The following is a 21,121-nucleotide window of genomic DNA, read 5'->3' on the forward strand; positions in this document are numbered from 1 at the left end:
TAAACTTGTATTTATAACCAGGTTTCTGATTGTTCTCAATGAAAGACTTGAGAGTTTTCAGTCAACAAGGAAGAAAGTATCTATTGATACGTTTTATTAATCCGGTGAGACTGAATGGTACGCCTTGGAAATACCCATCACTCAGTTTTACAGTATTGCTCGAAAAGTTCAGAACAAATGTGAATCGAGAAATAGACCCCAGGATTCAGTGATCGACTTATTCTATGTTTCTCTTTGTCTCACTCATAAAGTCAATAATGATATAACTTTGATTACTCGTCAAAGTTTGAGAGGAAAGTAGAAACTGAAATCTTTCTTGAAGGGTTATAGTTACTTTGGAACCCGATTGATTTTTTACGAGAATGAGAAATCAATCAAACACTTAACAACTTCACTAATATTCCTGAAGCATCGTTCGGTAAATGTTGTGGGCAAAACAACAAAAAGTGTCTGGATGAAACCGCAACTTACTTGAGGAAAGTACACGATAGAAACAAAAACCCATAAGCGACCAGTGATGTTAGGAGCTCGAGTGTCCATGTCGGGTGAAGGAGTAAAGTCGGAATCATGGGAATGACTAGTGAACCGCAGAACCACCCAGCCGCTAATGCTCCAATTCTGCAATCATAAAAGCCAAACAGATCATGAAACAACGAGTGACCTCTTTGAGTTTTTCATTTCAGCTAATTTGATAGGACCAGTAGTTTACCCGATTAGACAAGCTCTCCCCAAGCTCTTTGTCTTCTCATTCAAGAAATATATGCACGCAGCCAATGATACCGCCACCTACAAGTACAGCCAAAGAAATCAGAAACCAGTATATGCAAAACAAAATAAGAAGAGAAACTCGTCAACTCTATCTAGGGGTCGAATAATTAATCCTGTGCGAAGGTGTCTAGTATATAGATTAGCTGATCAGATGCTACACTAGATTGTATACTAAAGATTAACAAGGCCATAGTATAAGTAGTAGCAAACCTGAAACGCAGGACCGCCTTCTGCTGAGTTCATGATACTCCAACCACCCATGAAGGCAAAGAGGAAAAGTCTTCTGAATATAGTATCCATCGGAGGCATTTCAACAAAATCAAGAAGAGCCTTGAGCCAAGGAGGAGATTCGTCAACTTTCTTCTTCAACCTAGTTTTAAGATTGATCTTAGTCTTCTTCCTTTTAATAAAACTAGACATTAGAAGCTTCTCAAAGGCCCCTTCTATAGATTCTTCACTTCTCTCATGTCCAGCGTACTGCTGTAAGAGAAAGTTACGAGAGGCCCAGATTTCTTCCTCGGAAGCGTATGGACTAATTCCTAAACGTTTGTACGGGTCCCAAACTCTGGTCCGAGGAAACGTGGGGACATTGCCTATATAACAAATTCATTGAGATACATGAGCAACAACTAAAAAATGCTCAAAGCTTGAGAAAGTGAACTCTACACTAAATCATTCGAATTGTTCCAAAAAAAAAAAAAGATGAAATTTTTGGATAAGAAAGTACTAAATCCTAATCGAAAGTGACTAAATTGAGGGGAGAAGAGAAGACAATACCTCCATACGAAGAATCAAGGGTGCACTTAACACTTGTTAAGCTTCTTGGAGCATTCCGAAATGGTAACAGCGATGACTTATTGAAATTTCGTACGAGAGAACTGAAAAAAATTAGAAAACAACGATTACAGAAGCTCATAAGAATTCAATTCCTGAGACTTACAGAGACAAACCCTAAAATTATCCGGCTATGACTGGAACGAAACACCAGCTAATTGCGACGAGCTAATTCAAAATCCCTAAGAAAAGGCGAAGAGGGAGAGAGAGAGAGTAAGATTACAGCTTTGATGGAGCGATGAACGGAGAAGATACAGTAGTACCGGAGAGAAGAAGAGACGAAGACATGGTGGTTCCTCCGCCGGACTAACCCGACGGCGTTTTTGCGCTTAGGCTTCGGCTGAAGATGAGCTTTAGCTTTACGACGTTTTGTGTATATGAAAAGTGAAGATAAGCGTGTAAGTTGCTATCTTGCACCGCCTCGCGTACATTAGTGAATCACTCCTCATCTTTCAAGTTTTACGTTTATGTCCATGTATTTAGTTAATTTTAGAATCTCACCCCTGATATTTGCTAAAGAGTTAATATGAAACATCTTAAATTCTTAATTGATCACCAAGAGTCAGATTTTTTTAATATGTTGCGTTTTGGATAGCAAATCGTATTTAATCCTTTATTTTTATTTTTTTTTGTCAACAAATCGTATTTAATCTTCTTACATTCACTTTGAATGATACAATCTTTGTGGTTTTTGTTATCTTTGTTACGATATAAAATTCTTTGACATTAAGGAGCAAGGATCTCATTACATGTATGTACAAACTAAGATTCTCCCTTTATTTATGTGATTTGAGATCATTTATTATTGATACAGACAATACATGGAATGTGGATTTTACAATAAAGACTACAAATGTGGTTTTTATGTGAATTGGCAAACCAACAATTGGTATTGGAGAGCAATATGCCTCTCATAGCTTTGAGTTTAGTACACCGGTCTGAGTAAGCTGTTGCCTTAGAACTCTTCTCATAACCTTATTTGTTGCCGTCCTCGGTAAAGAAGGCAGAGTCACAACAGATGATACCTGTCAAATGTGAAAACACACACATTAGCCCGATTATTGTCTGAAACCACAAAAAAACTTATGAACTCTCTCTTTTGTGTTTGTTGTTTCTGTATATAATAAATAATAAACCTTGAACAATGGATTCAGTTTCTTTTGTATCTCAGAGTTGAAGGTTTTCTTCAAGAGGCTCAAATCGTTATTTGATAACTCCGAATTCTTGAACACAACAGCGATTACTAGCTGCTCAGGACCACCACTTGGAGGAGGAACACCAATCGCTGCTGTCTCCAGAACATTGTCATCAACGCAGTTACACACTCGTTCGATCTCAATAGAACCGACCTGCAGAAAATCAATTAACAGATTGTGATTGTGATGATGATACAGAATGTTAGGCTGGTGCATATTTCTTATTAATGGAGATGATGTTTCAATACTATATAAGAGTCTGTACAGTATGGTTACCTTTATGCCACCAAGATTCATTGTGTCATCAGCACGTCCGTGAGCACGGTAGTGTCCTTTTGAGGTCCGTTCAAATAAATCTCCGTGTCTTCGTAAAATCTATTGAAAAGCAGGTTAGCCACAGACTTAAAACCAATGGAAACCTCTGTATACTTATGGCAAGAGTTGGATTACCTGTCCTTGGAAGGTGGGCATTCCTTCGAAGTAAACTTTGTAGTGATTCCCGTTCAGGAGAGTGGTTGAAGCTCCAAATATGTGCGGGCAAAGAGCCAATTCACCTACTCCCGGTGCGTATGGAGGCTAAAACGAAGAAGAGAGAATAGAGATCATACATCCTTCATACCGTAAGATCTTTCAGAAGAATATTGCATCATCTATAATATCATAAAGTTTCTTACAATTGGATTGCCATCTTCACCAAGAATGAAAAGCTTGCAACCCATGGCAGCTGTGCTAAAAGCAGACAATGACTGAGGTTGAAGCAAAGAACCTGTGATAAAACTGCCTCCAATCTCAGTTCCGCCACAATACTCAATTACAGGTTTGTAATGTGCTCTGCCCATCAGCCATAAATACTCATCTACATTTGAAGCTTCACCAGTGGAACCAAAACAACTGTTGAAAAAGTATCAATATAAAAAATTAATGTTACTGCATAGACAAATCTTCTTGACTTCAACAACTACATAAGATGTTTATTGAGAATTTGTTGTAAGAAATAGCCACAGTATATAACCAAAATAGGTAGATTTATTTCTGAAAGAATAAGTGGTGGCATAAAAACACTAGTTTACTTCTTATTCTCAAAACATCTAAGGTCCGCACCAAAAATATAATGTAGGCTCAACAACATTCTGAATATGCACTTTCGGTATTACCGGATTCGTGACCAGTCATAGCCAGAAGTAGAGTTCGAGTTTTGCCATGTCCGGACAATGCTTGGTATCACGCCTAGAGCTGATACCTCGGCATCCTAACCCCAGAATATAAACATATGGTAAATTTGATGTTTTAGTTTATTTGTGGATATATTTGCACAGTCAACCATGCAATAAAATCCCAGAGTAAACCATGCAATGAAATCCACAGTCATTCATAGCTCCCGTTTGATGTTTTACTATTTGATTTGTGGAAATATTTGCACAAAATATGTTTTTCTTTTGTCTCTTTTATGGTCTTTCTTTCTGTTTAACCTATGTATGAGATTGGCATACCTGCACAAACTTGGCAAACGCAGGACCAAGAGGTGATCCATTGTATAATCCCATGCAAGCCCCGTTTATCAAGGAAGCATAAACAAGCCATGGACCCATCATCCACCCAAGGTTGGTCGGCCAAGCAATAACATCACCCCGACGAACATCCAAGTGGCACCAAGCATCAGCAGCAGATTTCAGAGGTGAAATGTTCGTCCATGGAATAGCCTTTGGCTCACCTACACCAGAAAAAAAAAACTTGGTAACTCAACACCCACATCCTCATCTACATAACATGATGCAGTTTGATTCATTGGTCTACCAGTGGTTCCTGATGAGAAAAGGATGTTTGTGTAAGCTCCAGCTGGTTTCTCTACAGCAACATATTCCACGCCTCTGTTTGAACAGTACAGCATATATCATTTCTAAATCTCCAGGAATTTGGAACAGCAAGCTCTAAGTGTTCCTCAAACAATATCATAGGAATTAGATTTCACTTTCAGGACCATCACTTTACTTGTCACATTAGACCATCATTAACCATAGCAACAATATTTTGCAGTTGTTTCCATTTTTAACTAGAAGCTGCGAGATAATATAAAAATGCAGTAGACAGTACCTCAAACTTCTTGCATTCCCCAAAAAGTTGTTCCAAGACAAATCCTTCTCACGCAACTGTGTTCTGCAGCTAGAGCCTCTAGCTGGGACAACAATTGCCAGAGGTGCTTCTGCATCAACGACTCTTCTGCAGAATGGAATAGATAATGTGAGACCAATTTTACAGCCAACATCTTGAAATAAAACCAGTCCTAATAGAATTTCACCTATAGAGGGGAATACTTTTATCACCACGAATGATCACATCCTGCAAAGAATTAAAATGAAAACTTAAAAAACTAAAATAAGATGAGTAGAAACCATGCTATATGCTGCTTTTTATACACAGTGACCATTACAATAATTGAAACAAAGTGGCTTTTCCAGCTAGGCTATTTAACTGTTTAAAAATCACCTAACAACCGTTCATATTTTGGCAACAACCTTAACTAAATTCCAAAGGAAAACGCAAACAGTTCATCACTAAAACCATCACATCACACTATAATATAGCTAAACAGTAAATTTTACACCTTCATTATCTATCCATCAAAGAATCCATATGAATTTACCTGAGTAAAGATGGCTTTCGCTTTTGAAATTTTAAGCCGTGTTGATATTTCACGAGGAGAGAAACTATCGGCAATGGAAACAACAACATGGCCAGCTAAGACAATGGCAAGGTATATGATCACAGACTCAACATTCATAGGCATATCAACCGCAATCGCTGACTCATCCTCCAAATCCAAAGCACTAAGAGCATGTGCAACCAACCTAAACATCATACAACACTAGTTTTGCATGATTTTATATATATAGAAGAAAAAAACCATAACTTAAAAAAGTTTCCTTTTTTAACAAACAAAAGGCCACACAAGGATGAGAAAATTTCATACCAGACATGTGATCGTAACTCGAGAAGCGTCATGGTATTAACAGGAAGATCATCGCTGCCTTCGTCACGCCATCGAATCACAACATCATCCAATCTTCGCTTGAAACCATGAGTCAAACAATTTCTAGCAGGATTCAAGTAAGCACCAGGAAGCCAATTACCTCCAGGATTCACTCCAGATGTATCCTTCTCTAGAATACACTTAGGAGGTACAGAGAACACTATGTTTAACTCATCCAGCACAATTTTCCAATACACCTGATACAAAAAGCATATAATCAAGACCTGATTCATAAACATCAAAAGCTATTTAAAAAAAAAAAAAAAAATGTTTAATTAACCTCAGGATGTGAGACAGAGAATTCTTGAAAAGTCGAGAAACTTGAAACAGGGTTCTTGTAATCATCACCTAACAACACTTTGCCACGCCTTTTTAGTAACTTGCCTACGTTAGTTGAAGAAGCAACCTTCCTAAAAATATACAATTTTCAATACATCAAATAAAGAATCTGAAACGTACGGAGAAAAATCATCATCAAGTTATATAGTAAAGTAAAACATACGGGTCGGGTATCCAAGCGGGTGGGTCGGGTCCGAAATCTTTGTAGCAGCCGTAATACAACATCTGGTGAAAAGAGAAAGGGAGGTCAGGATGCAAGATCCGCCGAGAAACCTGAACCCACGTCTCGACCGGCGTGGCGGAACAACGGAGAATCTCGTGGAGATCTTTGAGAAGCTTCTCCGAGACATCGCCGGAGATACCTAAAGCTTCGATGTTGGATTTGGTAATTGACTCTAGGGATTTGTACGTCATTTTTTTTTTTTAAGGGATTTGTACGTCATTCACAAATGAATGTGTGAATGATTCAAAACTGAGAGTGGCAGAGGAAGAGTGAGTGGCGAAATTGTCCACGTAATATAAACAGAGATCGTGATTGCCACGTGTCAATCTGTTTTTTGATCTCTGAGACTCTGACAACTTTGTTTTTTCACTCTTATACACGTCTGAATGTCTCTCTGATCATCATCGTCTTCTTCTTCTTCTTGATAGGAGTTACATGTTGTTATGAATCTTTTTATTGATTTCAGTCTATATACATAAATTGGTTGCTTTAATACCATTTGATGTATTATGTATCTACAAATTGGTTTCAGTCTATATACATTATGTTGTTGAACTCTCTGACATGCACCTTTTTTTTTTTTTCTCTTTCGCACTTTTGATCATTATCTTTGTATTTTAGTTATGATGTTTTTTCTCTAGATACGACTCTCATCAAAATTGGATTGTATGAATCGGTAGTGTTTTTAGATTTGAGTGGTATTTGCATTTATAAGTTTTTGAACTTTATACGTATGTGGGGTTTTTTTTTTTCTTTCACATTATTGAAAGCACTTAAACTAAAATCCAATAAACTTTTTCTAGTTCCACCATTTTTAAAGTGGGATATTCGGCAAATGGTAAATGGGAGGAACTGACAAAGCTCAATTTAAGATAAAGTTAGGCCACAGACCTACAAAGATAGTCCAAAAATGGCTAGATGCATCTATGAGAATTTTAGTCCAAATCTAGAGCTATCCTCAGTTTACGTCTTTATCCCAAACTCTTCCTACCATTACATGCCAACACCCATCCCGGTTTATTTGGTCATGTTTTTTTCTAAGTTCTAACTCTTCTTATACATGATCTTCAGGTTTTGCTAAAATTACTTCAGTTCGATTTCATCTGTCTTTTTTTTACTAGTTCCACATATGATCATCAATGCAAAAGTAATTATCAAAAGATATCTCAAAGTTGAGAAATAAAGGAATTTAAAACAAGACTTTTTAGACTATTATGTATCCTCTTGTTTATTTTCAGTCGGAGCTAGGAAGGAACTTGGTTCCGGATCTAGTGCCAAAGCTTCTAGAAGCTGCTGGGATAATCCGCGATGGAGACAAGACTTGCGCAAACGAGAAGTTGTATGAATCAGTGCCTAACCGACTCTGCATCCATCCTCTGCCACCAGAGAATCCATCTGTCACAATATAGCAATTCTTGAACCCGAGAACCTTTAACGTTTTCGCCACTATCTTAGCCGAATCCGAGTACCTACATAGCCCAAAAAAGACCGATAAAGATGAATCTTTTTGGTTTAACAAGATTGAAATAGGTCTTGTAAAAGAGCAAATAAAACAAAACTCACGAATCCAAGATGATGATATTGGAGCCTTTGTTGATTCTCTTGAGGTAAGAAATCTTTAATGCAGCTATCTCTGCTTCAACCCTTTTCGAGCTCCTCACAATTCCTTTTACTTTGTTTGGTAGTTCTTCTAATCTGATCATCACAAGAACAAGGGGCTTTGTGTTTCTTTCACTTTTTAGGGTATACAAAACACGAAAAAGAATGTTCAAAGATAAACAACACACTTACGGTATCGCGATCACACGGTTCTTAGCATTTGAAGGAAGCCTTGGAATCCCAGCTTTCTCCTTTTCTTTCTCTGATCTTATATCCACCATTAAGTAGTTCTTGGAACAGAGAAGATCAAGTGTTTGAGCCGGGGTAAGATCACCTTCATTCGAAACATACACCACATATACAGAGTTAGTTCTCAACTTTAACCTATGCTGAATTATATACATTATCACCACAATTCACAAACTTAATTATGTTGGCCTCAAGATGATGTATACGGAGTAATCGAGTATGAAGCTAAAATATGAGGTACCTTTGTATCCACGGAAGTTAAAAGATATTGCAGACCAAACAGGAGGGAGAAGAAGGTAAGCAATAAACGCAGCACCAGCGGCAACAACAATGACACTAGGATCAGTTGAAGAAATCGTCTCCATGGTCGATGAAGCAATCGGCTTAGCATCTTCAATCGCTTTTGTTGTCTGTTGTGCTACATCTGTTACTGTCTACATCCCCAAGCAAAAACAACACAAACCATTTTAAACCCTAAAAACCAAAAACCTAAATTGCTAACTTCTCCAACAAATTTGAATGTTAAAAGGAATCTGACCTTTGCAGCATTAAAGACAGGCTCAGAATCAAAACCAGAGCTCTGCATTGCTTCTTGAGCTTTCTTTGAAGCTTCTGAGAAAGCAGGAGAGGCAAGCTTTATAGCTTCTTCACCAGCTTGTTTTGCAATGGGCAAAGCAGTGTCCAAAGCTGGTTTAAGAGCATCTCCTACTACTTGGAACGCACGCTGCGTTGCATCAAAAACACTCGAACCAGTTTCTTGAACTTGGTTGATTGTTTTCTCCACCTGTTTAAGACAATAATTAAGGATACGATTTTGGTCATTACAAGACAGAAGTAAAATTAATTAAGTGAGATTGTAATTATACTTCAGTGAGAGAGGAGACGATTTGGTCCTTGGAAATGGAAACAGCAGCTTTGGCTTCATGAGGAGGAGAAGCAAAGAGAGATAACAGAGAGATTGAAGTTGATGTTGGAAGTGAAACAGAGATCTGTCTCACTGTCTTCTTACAAAACGTAGAAGAAGAAGGAAGAGTGAGTTTTGCAGATACTGAAGACTTCATTGCCATCTCCGCCATAGCCATGCGTTTCTCTCTGCCACACAACTTTTCAAATCAATGCGACAGAGAAAGAGACAAAGACACTCGTAATACTCCTCTTCAATGTTGTCTGCAAACTGTTTCTTCAGCTTTGCCTTTTTTCTAAAGATTATAAGTAAAATTGAGGTTTCTGGTTAAGATTGAACAAAAGGGAGATTTGAAAGATGGTTTCTGATTGGTCAGACTTATCCTACGTGGCAATTGGTTGTGCTAAGCTTAGCCATTCGTTACCGATCCAGAACCGAATCATTTGCTTTTGTATATGTACTTTGTGTTATGTAGTACAAGAATTTTATTGTTACAGTAATGTCAAAGGTGTACTACAGAATACAACAAAGATGATTACAATGAAACATTAGAAAACATACAAATAAAATTAGGAAAAATACGAATGCAAGTTTGGTAAATAAGTGTAGGGGTTGTAAACAAAGGAACTGTATCTGTCTGTATTAGCCACCTCTTTGAACAATATGTTCCATCCGTTCTATAGGTAATCGAATAAGCAGTTTGACCTCCAATCGCCTCAAATTGTGTTACCAATATCGAACGCGTAGTAGGATAATCATCATCTTGTATGAACCAAGACCAAAAACTGCAATTAGACTTTATCCCAACACAAACCAAGTATCTCAAATTGGACAAGATTTTGGCTTAGGTTCTTCTGGTTCCTGTTTTCCCATGACTGAAGCAAGATGACCAGATCACTAGCTCCATAACATTAGCAAATATATATAGTTCTTCCCCCATAATGTATAGTAGTACTAGTGTACCATAACAAGACCTTAAAACAAACAAGCTAACATATTAGCAATAAATTATTCACCAATTAAACTACCAAATCCCATGTAAAGAAACTCAAAGCAAGTTCATGTGTTGTTCCACCGTCATCATAAACGATATATAAGAACAACACTATTTCTCTGGAATCTGAGAAACAAGTCTTGATCTTGAAAAAGAACAAGATTCTCCTTTGCTTACCTAATATGAGAATGGAATCATGTTACCATTTGAAGTTTGCTCCAAGGAAATATTAAAACCCACGAGCTGAGGAATCCATTCACTTCACAAGATTCCTTCACCTTTTTTTTTTTTTTTTTTTCTGTACAGCCAAATAAGGGAAAAGAGAACACATATATGACTAACAACAAAAGTGTCTTTCTCAACAAATAGACGGTGACACATGAAAGTTCCCGGGAGTGAATTTGATTCTTCTTGAACATCCACTTTCATTAATACTTCAAAACAGATTCTAATAATGCAAAAATAAACAAGAAGCAGCATGGCTCTCTCCTCTCTGGACTGTTATTAATCACTGAATATGAGCACTTAAATCCTGATTAAAAAGGGTTATTACGCTATTTGGATTGCGTAATGTACCAAAGTTTTGGAGTAGTTTTCAACGCTGGTTTTGTGTGGATATCTTATCACTCACTAGACAAGAATGAAAATGAACATAGACTTACATAGTAATGCAAAAGCAAGTGTTCTCTCAAGAAATGGGCAATGCTCAGGTAAAATAGCGGTATCTAGAGCCGGAGAAGCGAGCAAAAGCCACATAATGCATCAAGAAAACCATAGATACAGAGCAAACCTCGAGAGAGAACTCATAACAACTCACCAAAAAAGAAAAAAGGAACAAAACCAGCAGTGAGAGGGATGGTTGGTTTACAAATTACAAAACATATTTATGTATTGTACATTGCATGTGAGAATATAATTTGAGAACAATATAAAAGTTTTTAGAAAAGAGAAAGAATCTTTTAGATGACTCACCGTTTTGCCGTACAAATTTATCATCCTCGTCTTTTGTCCTTTTGGTCTATTTTTTTTTTCTTTCACTTTTATCAAAAGTCTATGATTGACAGAATAATGAAATGATTCTCACAATTTATTACTAGTTTCTTTCTCTATTTTTTTTTTAGTCTTCCTCTTTTTACTACTGTTTTTTATACATTATCTTTCCATTTTGTAGATATGTTCATTTCTTCTATTTTCTAACTTTGAAAATACAATTAAAAAAGAATGATTTATCTATTTTGGAGTGGTCGACGTGCCAACTTAATTAATACTAGCAAGAGTAGGTTTTCTCGGTCTAAATGGAAAAAGTATATTAGATGGAGCAGAACAAGCGATTTAGACGTATGAAACAGAACAAAAACAAATTAAACAGATATGATAGTATAAGAATTGAACTGATCTCTCATCTAATAGGATGATGAATGGTATTATGGTAATAAAAGAAAAATCGTTTCTTCTAGCTTTGCGTCTCAAACGTCGATTAACCGTGTTCCATTCAAATCTTTTCTCTTTTTTTTTTTTTATCTAACCGTTATAACAAGTATTTAGCAAAGCACTATAAAAACCGTACCCGAATACCTAACCCAGAATTCGACTTGAAAAACCGGGTTCGGGTTGGGAACGGGTTTACCTATAAAACCCTATTGGATTCTATTTTCAAATACTCGTAGGTTCGGGTTAGGGTCGGATAATTCCAGGTACCCGTTTGGGTACCCATAAATCCGAACATATAAACATATTTATAATATTTATCATTTATATAATGCAATTACTCCAAAATTATGATTATAATTTTGAATATTTCATTTAGTTTTATACCTAAATATCAAAAATAATCAAAATATCTAAAATATTTTGTCATAAGTTAAAATTTAACTAAATTTATTTAAATTTAATTAATTTTAATTATATTTTTTCGGGTACCCGGTAGTTCGGGTACTAATCGGGTTCTAAAATTTGTAACCCAAACCGACCCGAACCCGATAGTACCCAAACCGAACCAAACCCATATATCTAAAAATACCCAATAAGTTCTATATTTCTAAACCCATTTACCCGAATCCAAATGGGTAATATCCGAACCCGAACAGGTTACCTGAATGCCCAGCCCTAGGATAAAAGCGCCGAAAATCCACAACAACAAACCCAATACATTTATCCTAAACCATTACACCACCACCCATGATTTCTCGTAATATAAAACACAAATAAAAGCAAAAAAAAAAAAAAGAAATAACAAAAAAGCTAAAGAGGTGTCTTTCTCTCATAATAGATATCAAGGTTCAATCTATTTGAGAGGTATTATGGCTTCATAACTGGAGATTTCGTTAACTGCAAGGTGGACTCGTGTTGTCCTTTGTTACCTTAGTAGCTTTGTTCACATTGGTGAGGGAATAAGTTTGGCAAGTTCCTTTTTCTTTTGAGCTTATTTAAGTTTTAAGTTTAGTAGTTAGTTCTATGTAGCAAAAACAAAAAGAACCAAAAAAAAAGCTGAGAAGAATCCATAAAGGTGACCCTAATTCTCTTCCACCTCTCTCCTCTGTAAAACAAACAAAGCAGCTGCCGCTATTGTTCTCGGCCAACGTCCGATGGCTTTTTAGCCCTGGCATTGAGCCTCTTTTGTGTTAATTTGCTTTTTCTTCTTGCCTTTGTCCTTGTCTGGCCATGGATTGTCTTCTTTTGCTGGTTCGGTGAATTTTCTCCCTTCCTTTGAAGATCCAAATCTAATCCATTTTGATGCTCGGTGGTGTTTAATCGAGAGGTTTCTTAATTTAGGAAAGTGGGTTTGATTCTCTGTCTCGTGATCTCAATCTCACCAAGTTAAGCGTGTTTGGTATATCTCCTGTTTGCTTGATGGTAGCTTTAGTTGTTGTTTGTGGGAATAGTATAGTGGTTTGTTGGGTCTCAAGCTCCTTTATTTAGAGGTCTTTCTAGGGTTTGTATGGCGTGACCATGGGTTCCTTTAAGGTTCTTTGTGGTATGTTAGGCTTGAATTGATGGATGTGGCTCGGGTTTTTGGTTTTGATCTTGGATCTTTGCACTACCTCTGCTTCGAGTCTTCTTGTTGGGTTGTGGTTGTGAGTTTCTCTGGATTCGTTCTTGGTGTGAGCCATTTGGATGGTATTTTGTTGCTGAGTCACCTACTAGCCTCTCTTTGAGTTTCCTTGTGAAGTTTTGGAGTTAGGTTTTAGTCGAAGCAGTGGAATCGTTCTCTAGTTCTTCTCTTGCGAGGACGTCACCAGTTTTATGTCTGTAGGTGGCTGAAACTGGGTCGACGAGTGTCCGCGTGTAAGAACAGTTGATCTTGCGTGGTTTGTCTCCAGTCGTTTTCAAGGTTTTCTTTGTCCCTAGGGTTCTTGCTCTCTTCGTCTGGTTGGTGAGGTGCTTGGGTAGTTATATTTGTGTCTTTGGTCGCGTTGGTATCTTGCTTGCCTCTATGTAGGTTTGCCTCTGGTTTGGCGTCGGTGTGAGGTCTTTCCGGCTTTATTGGTGCTTCCGACGTTTAATGTTCTATGGAGAAGCTTTGCAGGAGTCTCTCGTGCTTTTGTTCAATTATAGTGTTTAGGTTTCATTCTCTCCAAAACCTTTGTTCATTTTTTAGATGTTTGCTTATGAGTTTGTTTTTAATCAGTTTCCCCGTTTCTTTGGGGTTTGCTTCCCTCTTTTGGGCTAATGACTCTGGGGACATTCAGTAGTCCACCGGCTCATGTAATTTCAACTTGTATCCTTCCTTGGGTTATCAATAAAATTCAGATGGCAAAATTATGATTTCAATTAGTTTCCCTGTAACTTAGGAATTCATTTTTCTTATTTGGGTTTTTGCTTCTTTCTTTGGGTTAAGAGTCTTTCTTCTTTCTTTTTTTTTGATCAAAGGTTTAGAGTCTTTCTAATATTTAGTGTTTCTGCCCATATATATATATATATATATATATATATATATATATATATATATATATATATTGACCATTTTATCGCATTATTAATAAGACGACAAATGATAAAATATGTAATAGATAAACAAAAAATTCTAAATTTTAACTTTGAAAGATAAAAATCATTATCAAAGATAAAAATCATCGTTCAAAAAAAAAGAAAAGAACAAAAAAAAACACCATGATTACGCAAGACACGTCATTCTCTATGCAAAACAAGTACTTAGCTTTTTTTTTTTTTTTTTTTGTCATCTGATGGTATTGATACTGCTTGAAATTTTACATTGTGAAATACATAAGCCGGCGGAAGACAGAGATATCCCCGGAGTCGAAAGCCCAAAAGAAGGAGTCTAAGCCGGCGGACAAAGTATAAGTCCCCGGAAACTACTAACAACTAGAAGTAAAGTTATAAACCGCAATCGAAAGAGAACGAATCCAACAGCTAAGAATAGAGGCATACCAACGATAATAACTAAGTCAAACGCTATGTCTAAACAAACAAATCAACTTCTCTTCTGAAGTTTCTGCGAATGAGCTGTATCAATGCTGCCCACGGCCAACACATCAATCAACAACTGCTTCCTCCTATCACAATGAGAGATGATCTCTCCAAACCAGACTTCATGACAAGTAAAGGCCCAATTCAGAATCTCTATACACTTCCAGATGCGGCGAGACTACTAATGCGTCAAGGAGCGCCTAGATAGAAGCCATAAAAAAGCAATCCGACATCTTCCAGATTCGGAAACGCTTAAGACAAGGAGCGAAACAAAACCACTTTAATGAGCTTCAAAAACCAGAATCGAGACTCATCTACAGAGATTACCATCACCAACAACTCATCTAAGAGTAGAATGATCTGAAGCAGATTGCCAAGCATAAACTTCACACAAGAAACCTCTTCTTAGAAAGGAGACAGACTAAATGGGAGACTAATAGGTAGAACCAGGCTAAGGGTGAGCGGGAATACAAAGGCTAGTAAATTCTTCCTACAGAACACACACAGGTCAAACCAGCGGCATCAAAACAACAAGAAGCACAAGAGCGAGAAAACAAATCTGGGTTGTGAACCGGCAAGAACCAATGGTGAACCAATGGTTTGTTTCCGTAGATCTCAGATCCGGCACCATCCTCCTCGCAAAAGCCACGAACCAAGCAAATCTGTTACGCTCGACCGCTTCCCCGAGACACCCAAAAACACAAACTGATTGAACTAAAAAGAAAACCCCAATCGAAGGCCATAAACTTTCCACAACTTAAAGAGAAATCAAAGCGAAGGAGTAAAGGAAGACATAGCTTGTTGACTCTTTTGTATACGTTGAATATAATGTTTCATTGAAGACATATCGAAACTTAGCGAGAGATTGATTGATTATAGGTCAAGCTTGACATACCTTAGAGCCATTGATCTCACTTGTGTAACTCCTTAGTTTGGTGAGTCTTTTTGTACACAACCAGAATCAATGTTAGTTTTAGAGCTTGACTGGTTCTCCCGCTAGCTCCCGCAAACGCTGCGTTTGCATTTGCGGGCGGTTGCTAGCGTTTGGGGCCAATCACACAAATCGCTCCCAATCGCTCCCAGTCACTCCCAATCGCTCCCAGTCACTCCCAATCGCTCCCAACCGTTGAATTCCAAAAGCTGGTTCCCGCAAGCGTTTGCGGTTGCGGGCGTTTGCGGTTGGAATTTAAAAAAAAAAAAAACTAACGATATTTTTTTTTCTATCTTCTATATATGTTTAACACCTTCTCAACCCTCAAACCTCCAAATTATGGCGTCAACCCAAGGTGATGAAAATCAAGATGGAAACGTAAGTATTGATCAATCTCTTTTATCATTCATTCTATGTTATATATGTGTAACTCTTTCTATTTTTTTCATAACATCATCTTTTTCATTCTATATATTGTTTTGAGTTTGGTGATTGAATATATGTCTCAACTTGTTTTCTCGAATAGAAAATTAACTGGTCAGACGAGATGACTCGTTTGTTGTTAGATTTGATAATGCTAGAGAAACAAGCTGGAAATTCTAGAGGCAAAAGTTTGAGTGAGAAAGGAAAAGAAAACGTTCTTACAGAATTTAAAAAGGAATTTCCACTAACCTTAAACTGGAACAAAATTAAGAATAGACTTGATACTTTAAAGAGGCAATATGAACTGTATCGTAAAATCACGTTTGGAGCAACTGGACTCGGAGTTAATCCAAGGACAGGAAGTCTTGATGCCCCTGATCATTGGTGGAAAGATAAAATTAAGGTATGTAACCACATATTTGTGTAATTATTAATTTCTTGTTTTGTATTTTCATTGATTGGAATTTTGTTTTTGGTTTATAAGGCTTATCCTGAAGCTTCGAAACTCCGGTCGCACCCACTGCGGTTTATACCGCTTCTTCATGTGGTCTTCCGAGATGAAACGGTTGTGGTGGAGGAGTCATGGCAACCAAGACGTGGTGTAAATCGTCATGCTCCATTAGTTGACGTAAGTGAGACTGAACGTACAAACAAAGAAGACGAGAGAGAAGATATGATGCGTGAGAACGAACCTCATCATATGGAAACAGAAGACCTAGATTGGATGTCACAAATTCCGAGGGAAAACTCTGCAAATCCAAATTCCGAGGCAGAACCATCATCTGCATCCAAAGAGACATCTTCTATGCACACTCAGGAGAAAAGAAGTCGAACCGAAAGCTAAACAAAATCCAGTAGACTCGACGCTCGACCGTATTGCTACTACTATGGAAGACCGAAATGATATTCTAGAGCAAATGACAAATGCAAAGTCAAAATATCAGTCAACAAATTCAACTGAAGAACGAATGGCTCTTGTTGTGAAACATGTGAGGGCAGTACCGGATCTGGTTCCGATGACGGAGCTTTATTGGGCATCTCTTGATCTTAATGCAACAAATGATGTTGTGCGCGGTTTATTTCATGCTCTCCCAGATGACGAGAAGCTACCTTTTCTAAAGAGACAAACCAAAGAGTCTCGTAATGATTTTGTTTGATTGTTAGCTTTGGTTTTGTTGACGTAATCTTTTATTGAATTTTTATTTCTTGTTTGCATTTTGTTTACGACATTGAGGATTGTCTTTGGTTTGATTTGACTTCAGTTTTTGTTGGCCTTTACAATATAATATTTTCTATTCATTTATTATGCATGAGGATGCTTTTTAAGAGTCAAAATGTAACAAGAATTTAATTTGTTACAGGAAGGAAGTGACATGGAGTTGAACACAGTCAGAGAAATAATAGAAGCAGATGACCAAGCTATTGAAGCAGTAATCTACATTGATCATCTTCGCTTTTTTCAAAGAGAACAATTGAGAACGGATCCTGAACGTGGACAACGTATAATGGAGCAACTAATGTATGAAAGTGATACACAATGCCTCCATGTTTTACGTATGAGACAAAGAGTGTTTTTTAAGCTCTTAGATACGCTAAAAAAGTATGGTCTTAAAGATTCTCATCGGGTAAGATCTAAGGTTGCATTAGGAATGTCGCTGAAGATTTTGGGACATAACTCATCACAAAGGAGCATAGCAGCAGATTTTCAAGTTGCACAATGGACCGTGACAACAAAATTTGATGATGTTGTTAATGCCGTTTGTTGCTTGCATTCAGACATTGTATCATGGAAAAGAGAGGAACTTGTCGATATACCACCACGAATCATGCATGATAGGAGGTATTTTCCATATTTTCAAGATTGTATTGGAGCTATAGACGGTACTCATGTACGTGTTCGTGTTGGTGGCGATAAAAAGATCACGTACTGGAATCATCATAACTACACATCAATGAACATTTTGGCAGTGTGTGATTTCAATATGAGATTTATATACACACGTATTGGAGTCCCGGGACGTGCACACGACTCCAAGATATTGACATATTGTGCACGTCATGATAATTTTTTCCCATTCCCAAGCTCGGAGAATTATTTTCTAGTGGATTCTGGCTATCCTAATCGAAGGGGGTTTTTAGCTCCTTATCGAGGTGAAGCGTACCATCCAAATCATTTTGCTGGGCGTAGACCAGGCACTGTACGCGAGACATTTAACAAGAGACATTCTTCGCTTCGATCAGTGATTGAAAGAACATTTGGAGTGTGGAAGGGAAAATGGTCTATTTTAGAAGGTCGTGTTCGTTATGATGTGCAAATGCAGGAGAAGATTGTTGCTGCAACTATGGCATTGCATAATTTTATTCGAGATTCTAATATAGAGGACGACGACTTCAATGCTGCAGAAGAAACGGAGAACTATGATGCTGATCGAGAAGGAAACATGTCTCCATCTCATGATGATAATGTAGTCGATCGAAATTATGATCCAACGGCTGATCAATATATGTCAACAGTAAGAGACGACATAGCAAGAGAGATATGGGATGCTCGTTAAAGATGCTCTTCATTGGCAATGAACGCATCATCTAAAGATGTTTCTGAAGTTTTCTGTACTAGCTAATTATATTTAAAATTTAATAATTGTGAGAGTGTAAGGATTCTCATTTTTGTATGATTTTACCCTCCAGGTTTTTCAAATTTCTTTCATTGATCCTGGTTTTTTTTTTTTTGTTAAGTAAAGTCTCTCTAAAGTCGAGATTACGTTGGGTTAATTATCAAATGATTGTGATCTCAACGACATGAAACTTTCTCACATATTATAGCACCAACCATCACTATGGATACAGCGGGAAATATGATTACGGACACGGCGGGAATAATATGATTACCCGCGAAAAAGATATCAAATATATAACATTGAGAATAAAATATTCATTTGCTAAATAAATTAGATACAAAATCTTTTCTTTTTACCTAATAAACTAGTATAAAAGTGCAGTTCATCTCAACACAAGTCTTCATCGTTAGAGAACACAAGAAAAAGGTCCCTTTTTTTATTGTTGATTTCTTTTTTTATTATACGGTACGGTAGATGTGGTTATATTTTTTCTATTGATCATATCGATTTAGCTTTGACTATGTTTATATATATATCTAGGTGATAATCATGGCTTCGCAAGATGATCGTTTGCCTTCGACTCAGAGATTTATGTGGTCGAAGGAGGCAACGTGTGCTCTACTTCAACGGGTAATCCTGGAGAAACAAGAAGAAAAAAATCCCACAACAAAATTTCTAAGTGATATTCAAAAGGAAAATATTCTTAAGAATATTAACGAGCAACTTGGAGTTGATTTGACTTGGAGCCAAGTCAAACATCGATTGGATTTATCGAAGAAATATTATCATAGTTATAAAAATAATCCAGAAGATCCACGGTATCAAGCACTTGTTTTGCCATTTATCACATGACTTGATGCAATTTTTGGTGATAGACCAAATGCATAAAGTAATAAACATTTCACTATGAAATTTATTTGTTTTTCTAAATAATTATTGTAGTTTTTTTTCATGATTTTTAATTATTAATCAAGTTTTAATTTTTTTTGATATTTTAAAACATTTATATATTATATATCACATTTATTATGTTCCAACCGCTATTGCACCCGCTGGTCAACCAGTCGTAAACCTCCCGCAAACGCACCAATTTTAAACCGCTAAACCAATTGTTCAAAACGCTTAATAACGCTTGAAACCGCAAACCGCAACCGCAACGTTTGAACAAGTTAGGCCCTTAGTCTCACATACCACATATCTCTGAAGTTAAAACATAGCCCAACGCCCAAACAAATATAAATAAAACCAAAAAAAAATTACAAATGTAACATTATCATCAAGAATAAAAAAAACAGTTGATAATTTATATTATGATGATAAATAAATAAAATGATAATCCAACATAAATATTACTAAGAAAAAAAAGAAAAAAAAATATGTTGGCTTTTGTAAGGCAAAGGCTGAGTTCCACTTTTCTTCTAGAAATATTTTAAGGAAACTGTTATAAATTCTTTTAACTTTGTACTCCAAAACTAAAACTAATCCAATATAAACATTACAAAATTAAAATTAATCAAAAATGTGCCCTTTCCAATAAACCTCATTCCCCCAATAAACCCTAACTCCTCCTTTAGCGGTTTTGCATCTTCTTCTTCTTCTTCTTCTTCTTCTTCTTCCTCCTCCTCCACCTTCTCCTTCACTCTGTAATCAATCAAATGTTTGGTGTTTCAATGAGAACATTAATCTCACCATCTATTTCTCCCTTGTCTCTTCATCTTCATCATCTCCCTAAACCTTCTCTCTTCTCCACCGTCCTTCGCTTCTCCTCCGCAATCAACAACAACAACACTAAATCCCCCAAAAATTCACCTCGTTCCACAATTTCCACCGTAAAATCACAGAAGACGGCATCATCCTCATCACAACCACAATCTCACCCACTCTCCTTCTCACCTCCCGGAGAAATCCACGTCGTGGTCGGTCCAATGTTCTCCGGGAAAACAACAACGCTTCTCCGCCGTATCCTCGCCGAGAAACTAACCGGCAAAAAAATCGCCGTCATCAAATCGAACAAAGACACGAGGTACTGCACGGAATCGATAGTGACTCACGACGGCGAGAAGTTCCCGTGCTGGTCACTCCCAGATCTATCGAGTTTCAAGGAGAGATTCGGAACCGACGAGTACGAGAATCGGTTAGACGTGATCGGGATCGACGAAGCTCAGTTCTTCGGAGATCTCTACGAGTTTTGCCGTGAAGCTGCTGAGAAAGAAGGTAAAACCGTAATCGTCGCTGGGTTGGATGGTGATTTCATGAGGAGGAGGTTTGGTTCAGTGCTCGATTTGATTCCGATTGCGGATTCCGTCACGAAGCTGACGTCGCGGTGTGAGGTTTGTGGGAAGAAAGCTTCGTTTACGATGAGGAAGACGGAGGAGATAGTTACGGAGCTTATCGGTGGTGCTGAAGTGTATATGCCTGTGTGTAGGAATCATTACGTTTGCGGTCAAAGCGTTTTGGAAACCGCTCGTGCCGTTTTGGATTCGTCTTCTACCAAAACGCCTGATGTTGTTGTAGCGAGTTCACTTTAAGTAATTGTCGTTGCCGATTTTGAGAGTTTGTAGGATTTGATTAGATAGATAATTTGAAA

The 21,121-nt window shown here is 37.3% G+C and overlaps 5 protein-coding genes and 1 pseudogene across 7 annotated transcripts; 3 read left to right on the forward strand and 3 right to left on the reverse strand.

The window, feature by feature from the left end:
- Positions 1-370: 370 nt before the first annotated feature.
- Positions 371-2,049, reverse strand: LOC104770655 (protein CHAPERONE-LIKE PROTEIN OF POR1, chloroplastic). Its single transcript, XM_087461919.1, has 5 exons — positions 1,826-2,049; positions 1,546-1,646; positions 979-1,361; positions 710-786; positions 371-618 (listed from the first exon to the last, which is right to left on the reverse strand). Exons 1-5 carry the CDS (start codon positions 1,888-1,890, stop codon positions 468-470), a joined length of 777 nt encoding a protein of 258 aa, XP_087318045.1. The 5' UTR covers positions 1,891-2,049; the 3' UTR covers positions 371-467.
- A 241-nt stretch (positions 2,050-2,290) lies between these two features.
- LOC104774136 (putative acyl-activating enzyme 17, peroxisomal) lies at positions 2,291-6,940 on the reverse strand. Of its 2 annotated transcripts, XM_087461920.1 has the most exons (14): positions 6,329-6,940; positions 6,107-6,236; positions 5,767-6,023; positions 5,440-5,644; positions 5,095-5,135; positions 4,890-5,015; positions 4,593-4,666; positions 4,289-4,509; positions 3,953-4,047; positions 3,473-3,689; positions 3,249-3,374; positions 3,075-3,173; positions 2,739-2,951; positions 2,291-2,627 (listed from the first exon to the last, which is right to left on the reverse strand). In XM_087461920.1, the coding sequence occupies exons 1-14, from the start codon at positions 6,577-6,579 to the stop codon at positions 2,514-2,516; spliced, it is 2,169 nt and encodes a 722-aa protein (XP_087318046.1). In that variant the 5' UTR covers positions 6,580-6,940; the 3' UTR covers positions 2,291-2,513. The 2 variants fall into 2 exon arrangements, 1 of the variants encoding a protein (XP_087318046.1); XR_015563933.1 differs by lacking the exon at positions 3,953-4,047.
- A 520-nt stretch (positions 6,941-7,460) lies between these two features.
- LOC104774137 (calcium sensing receptor, chloroplastic) lies at positions 7,461-9,644 on the reverse strand. Of its 2 annotated transcripts, XM_087461921.1 has the most exons (6): positions 9,103-9,644; positions 8,775-9,020; positions 8,478-8,670; positions 8,180-8,321; positions 7,952-8,083; positions 7,461-7,857 (listed from the first exon to the last, which is right to left on the reverse strand). In XM_087461921.1, the coding sequence occupies exons 1-6, from the start codon at positions 9,316-9,318 to the stop codon at positions 7,623-7,625; spliced, it is 1,164 nt and encodes a 387-aa protein (XP_087318047.1). In that variant the 5' UTR covers positions 9,319-9,644; the 3' UTR covers positions 7,461-7,622. The 2 variants fall into 2 exon arrangements, with proteins under 2 accessions (XP_087318047.1, XP_087318048.1); XM_087461922.1 differs by lacking the exon at positions 7,461-7,857 and having other exon boundaries at positions 7,948-8,083; positions 9,103-9,565.
- A 6,187-nt stretch (positions 9,645-15,831) lies between these two features.
- On the forward strand, positions 15,832-17,073 carry LOC104709303 (uncharacterized; annotated as a pseudogene).
- Positions 17,074-17,289: 216 nt separating this feature from the next.
- LOC104709304 (uncharacterized) lies at positions 17,290-18,471 on the forward strand. Its single transcript, XM_010425943.2, has one exon. It carries the CDS (start codon positions 17,290-17,292, stop codon positions 18,469-18,471), a length of 1,182 nt encoding a protein of 393 aa, XP_010424245.2.
- A 1,480-nt stretch (positions 18,472-19,951) lies between these two features.
- Positions 19,952-21,079, forward strand: LOC104706609 (thymidine kinase b). The gene has a single exon (XM_010422802.3). The coding sequence runs from the start codon at positions 20,190-20,192 to the stop codon at positions 21,060-21,062; it is 873 nt and encodes a 290-aa protein (XP_010421104.2). The 5' UTR covers positions 19,952-20,189; the 3' UTR covers positions 21,063-21,079.
- The last annotated feature ends 42 nt before the right edge of the window (positions 21,080-21,121 follow it).

The sequence above is a fragment of the Camelina sativa genome, chromosome 8 (assembly GCF_030686135.1).
Source record: "Camelina sativa cultivar CO46 ecotype springtype chromosome 8, ASM3068613v1".
Lineage (NCBI taxonomy): Eukaryota > Viridiplantae > Streptophyta > Magnoliopsida > Brassicales > Brassicaceae > Camelina > Camelina sativa.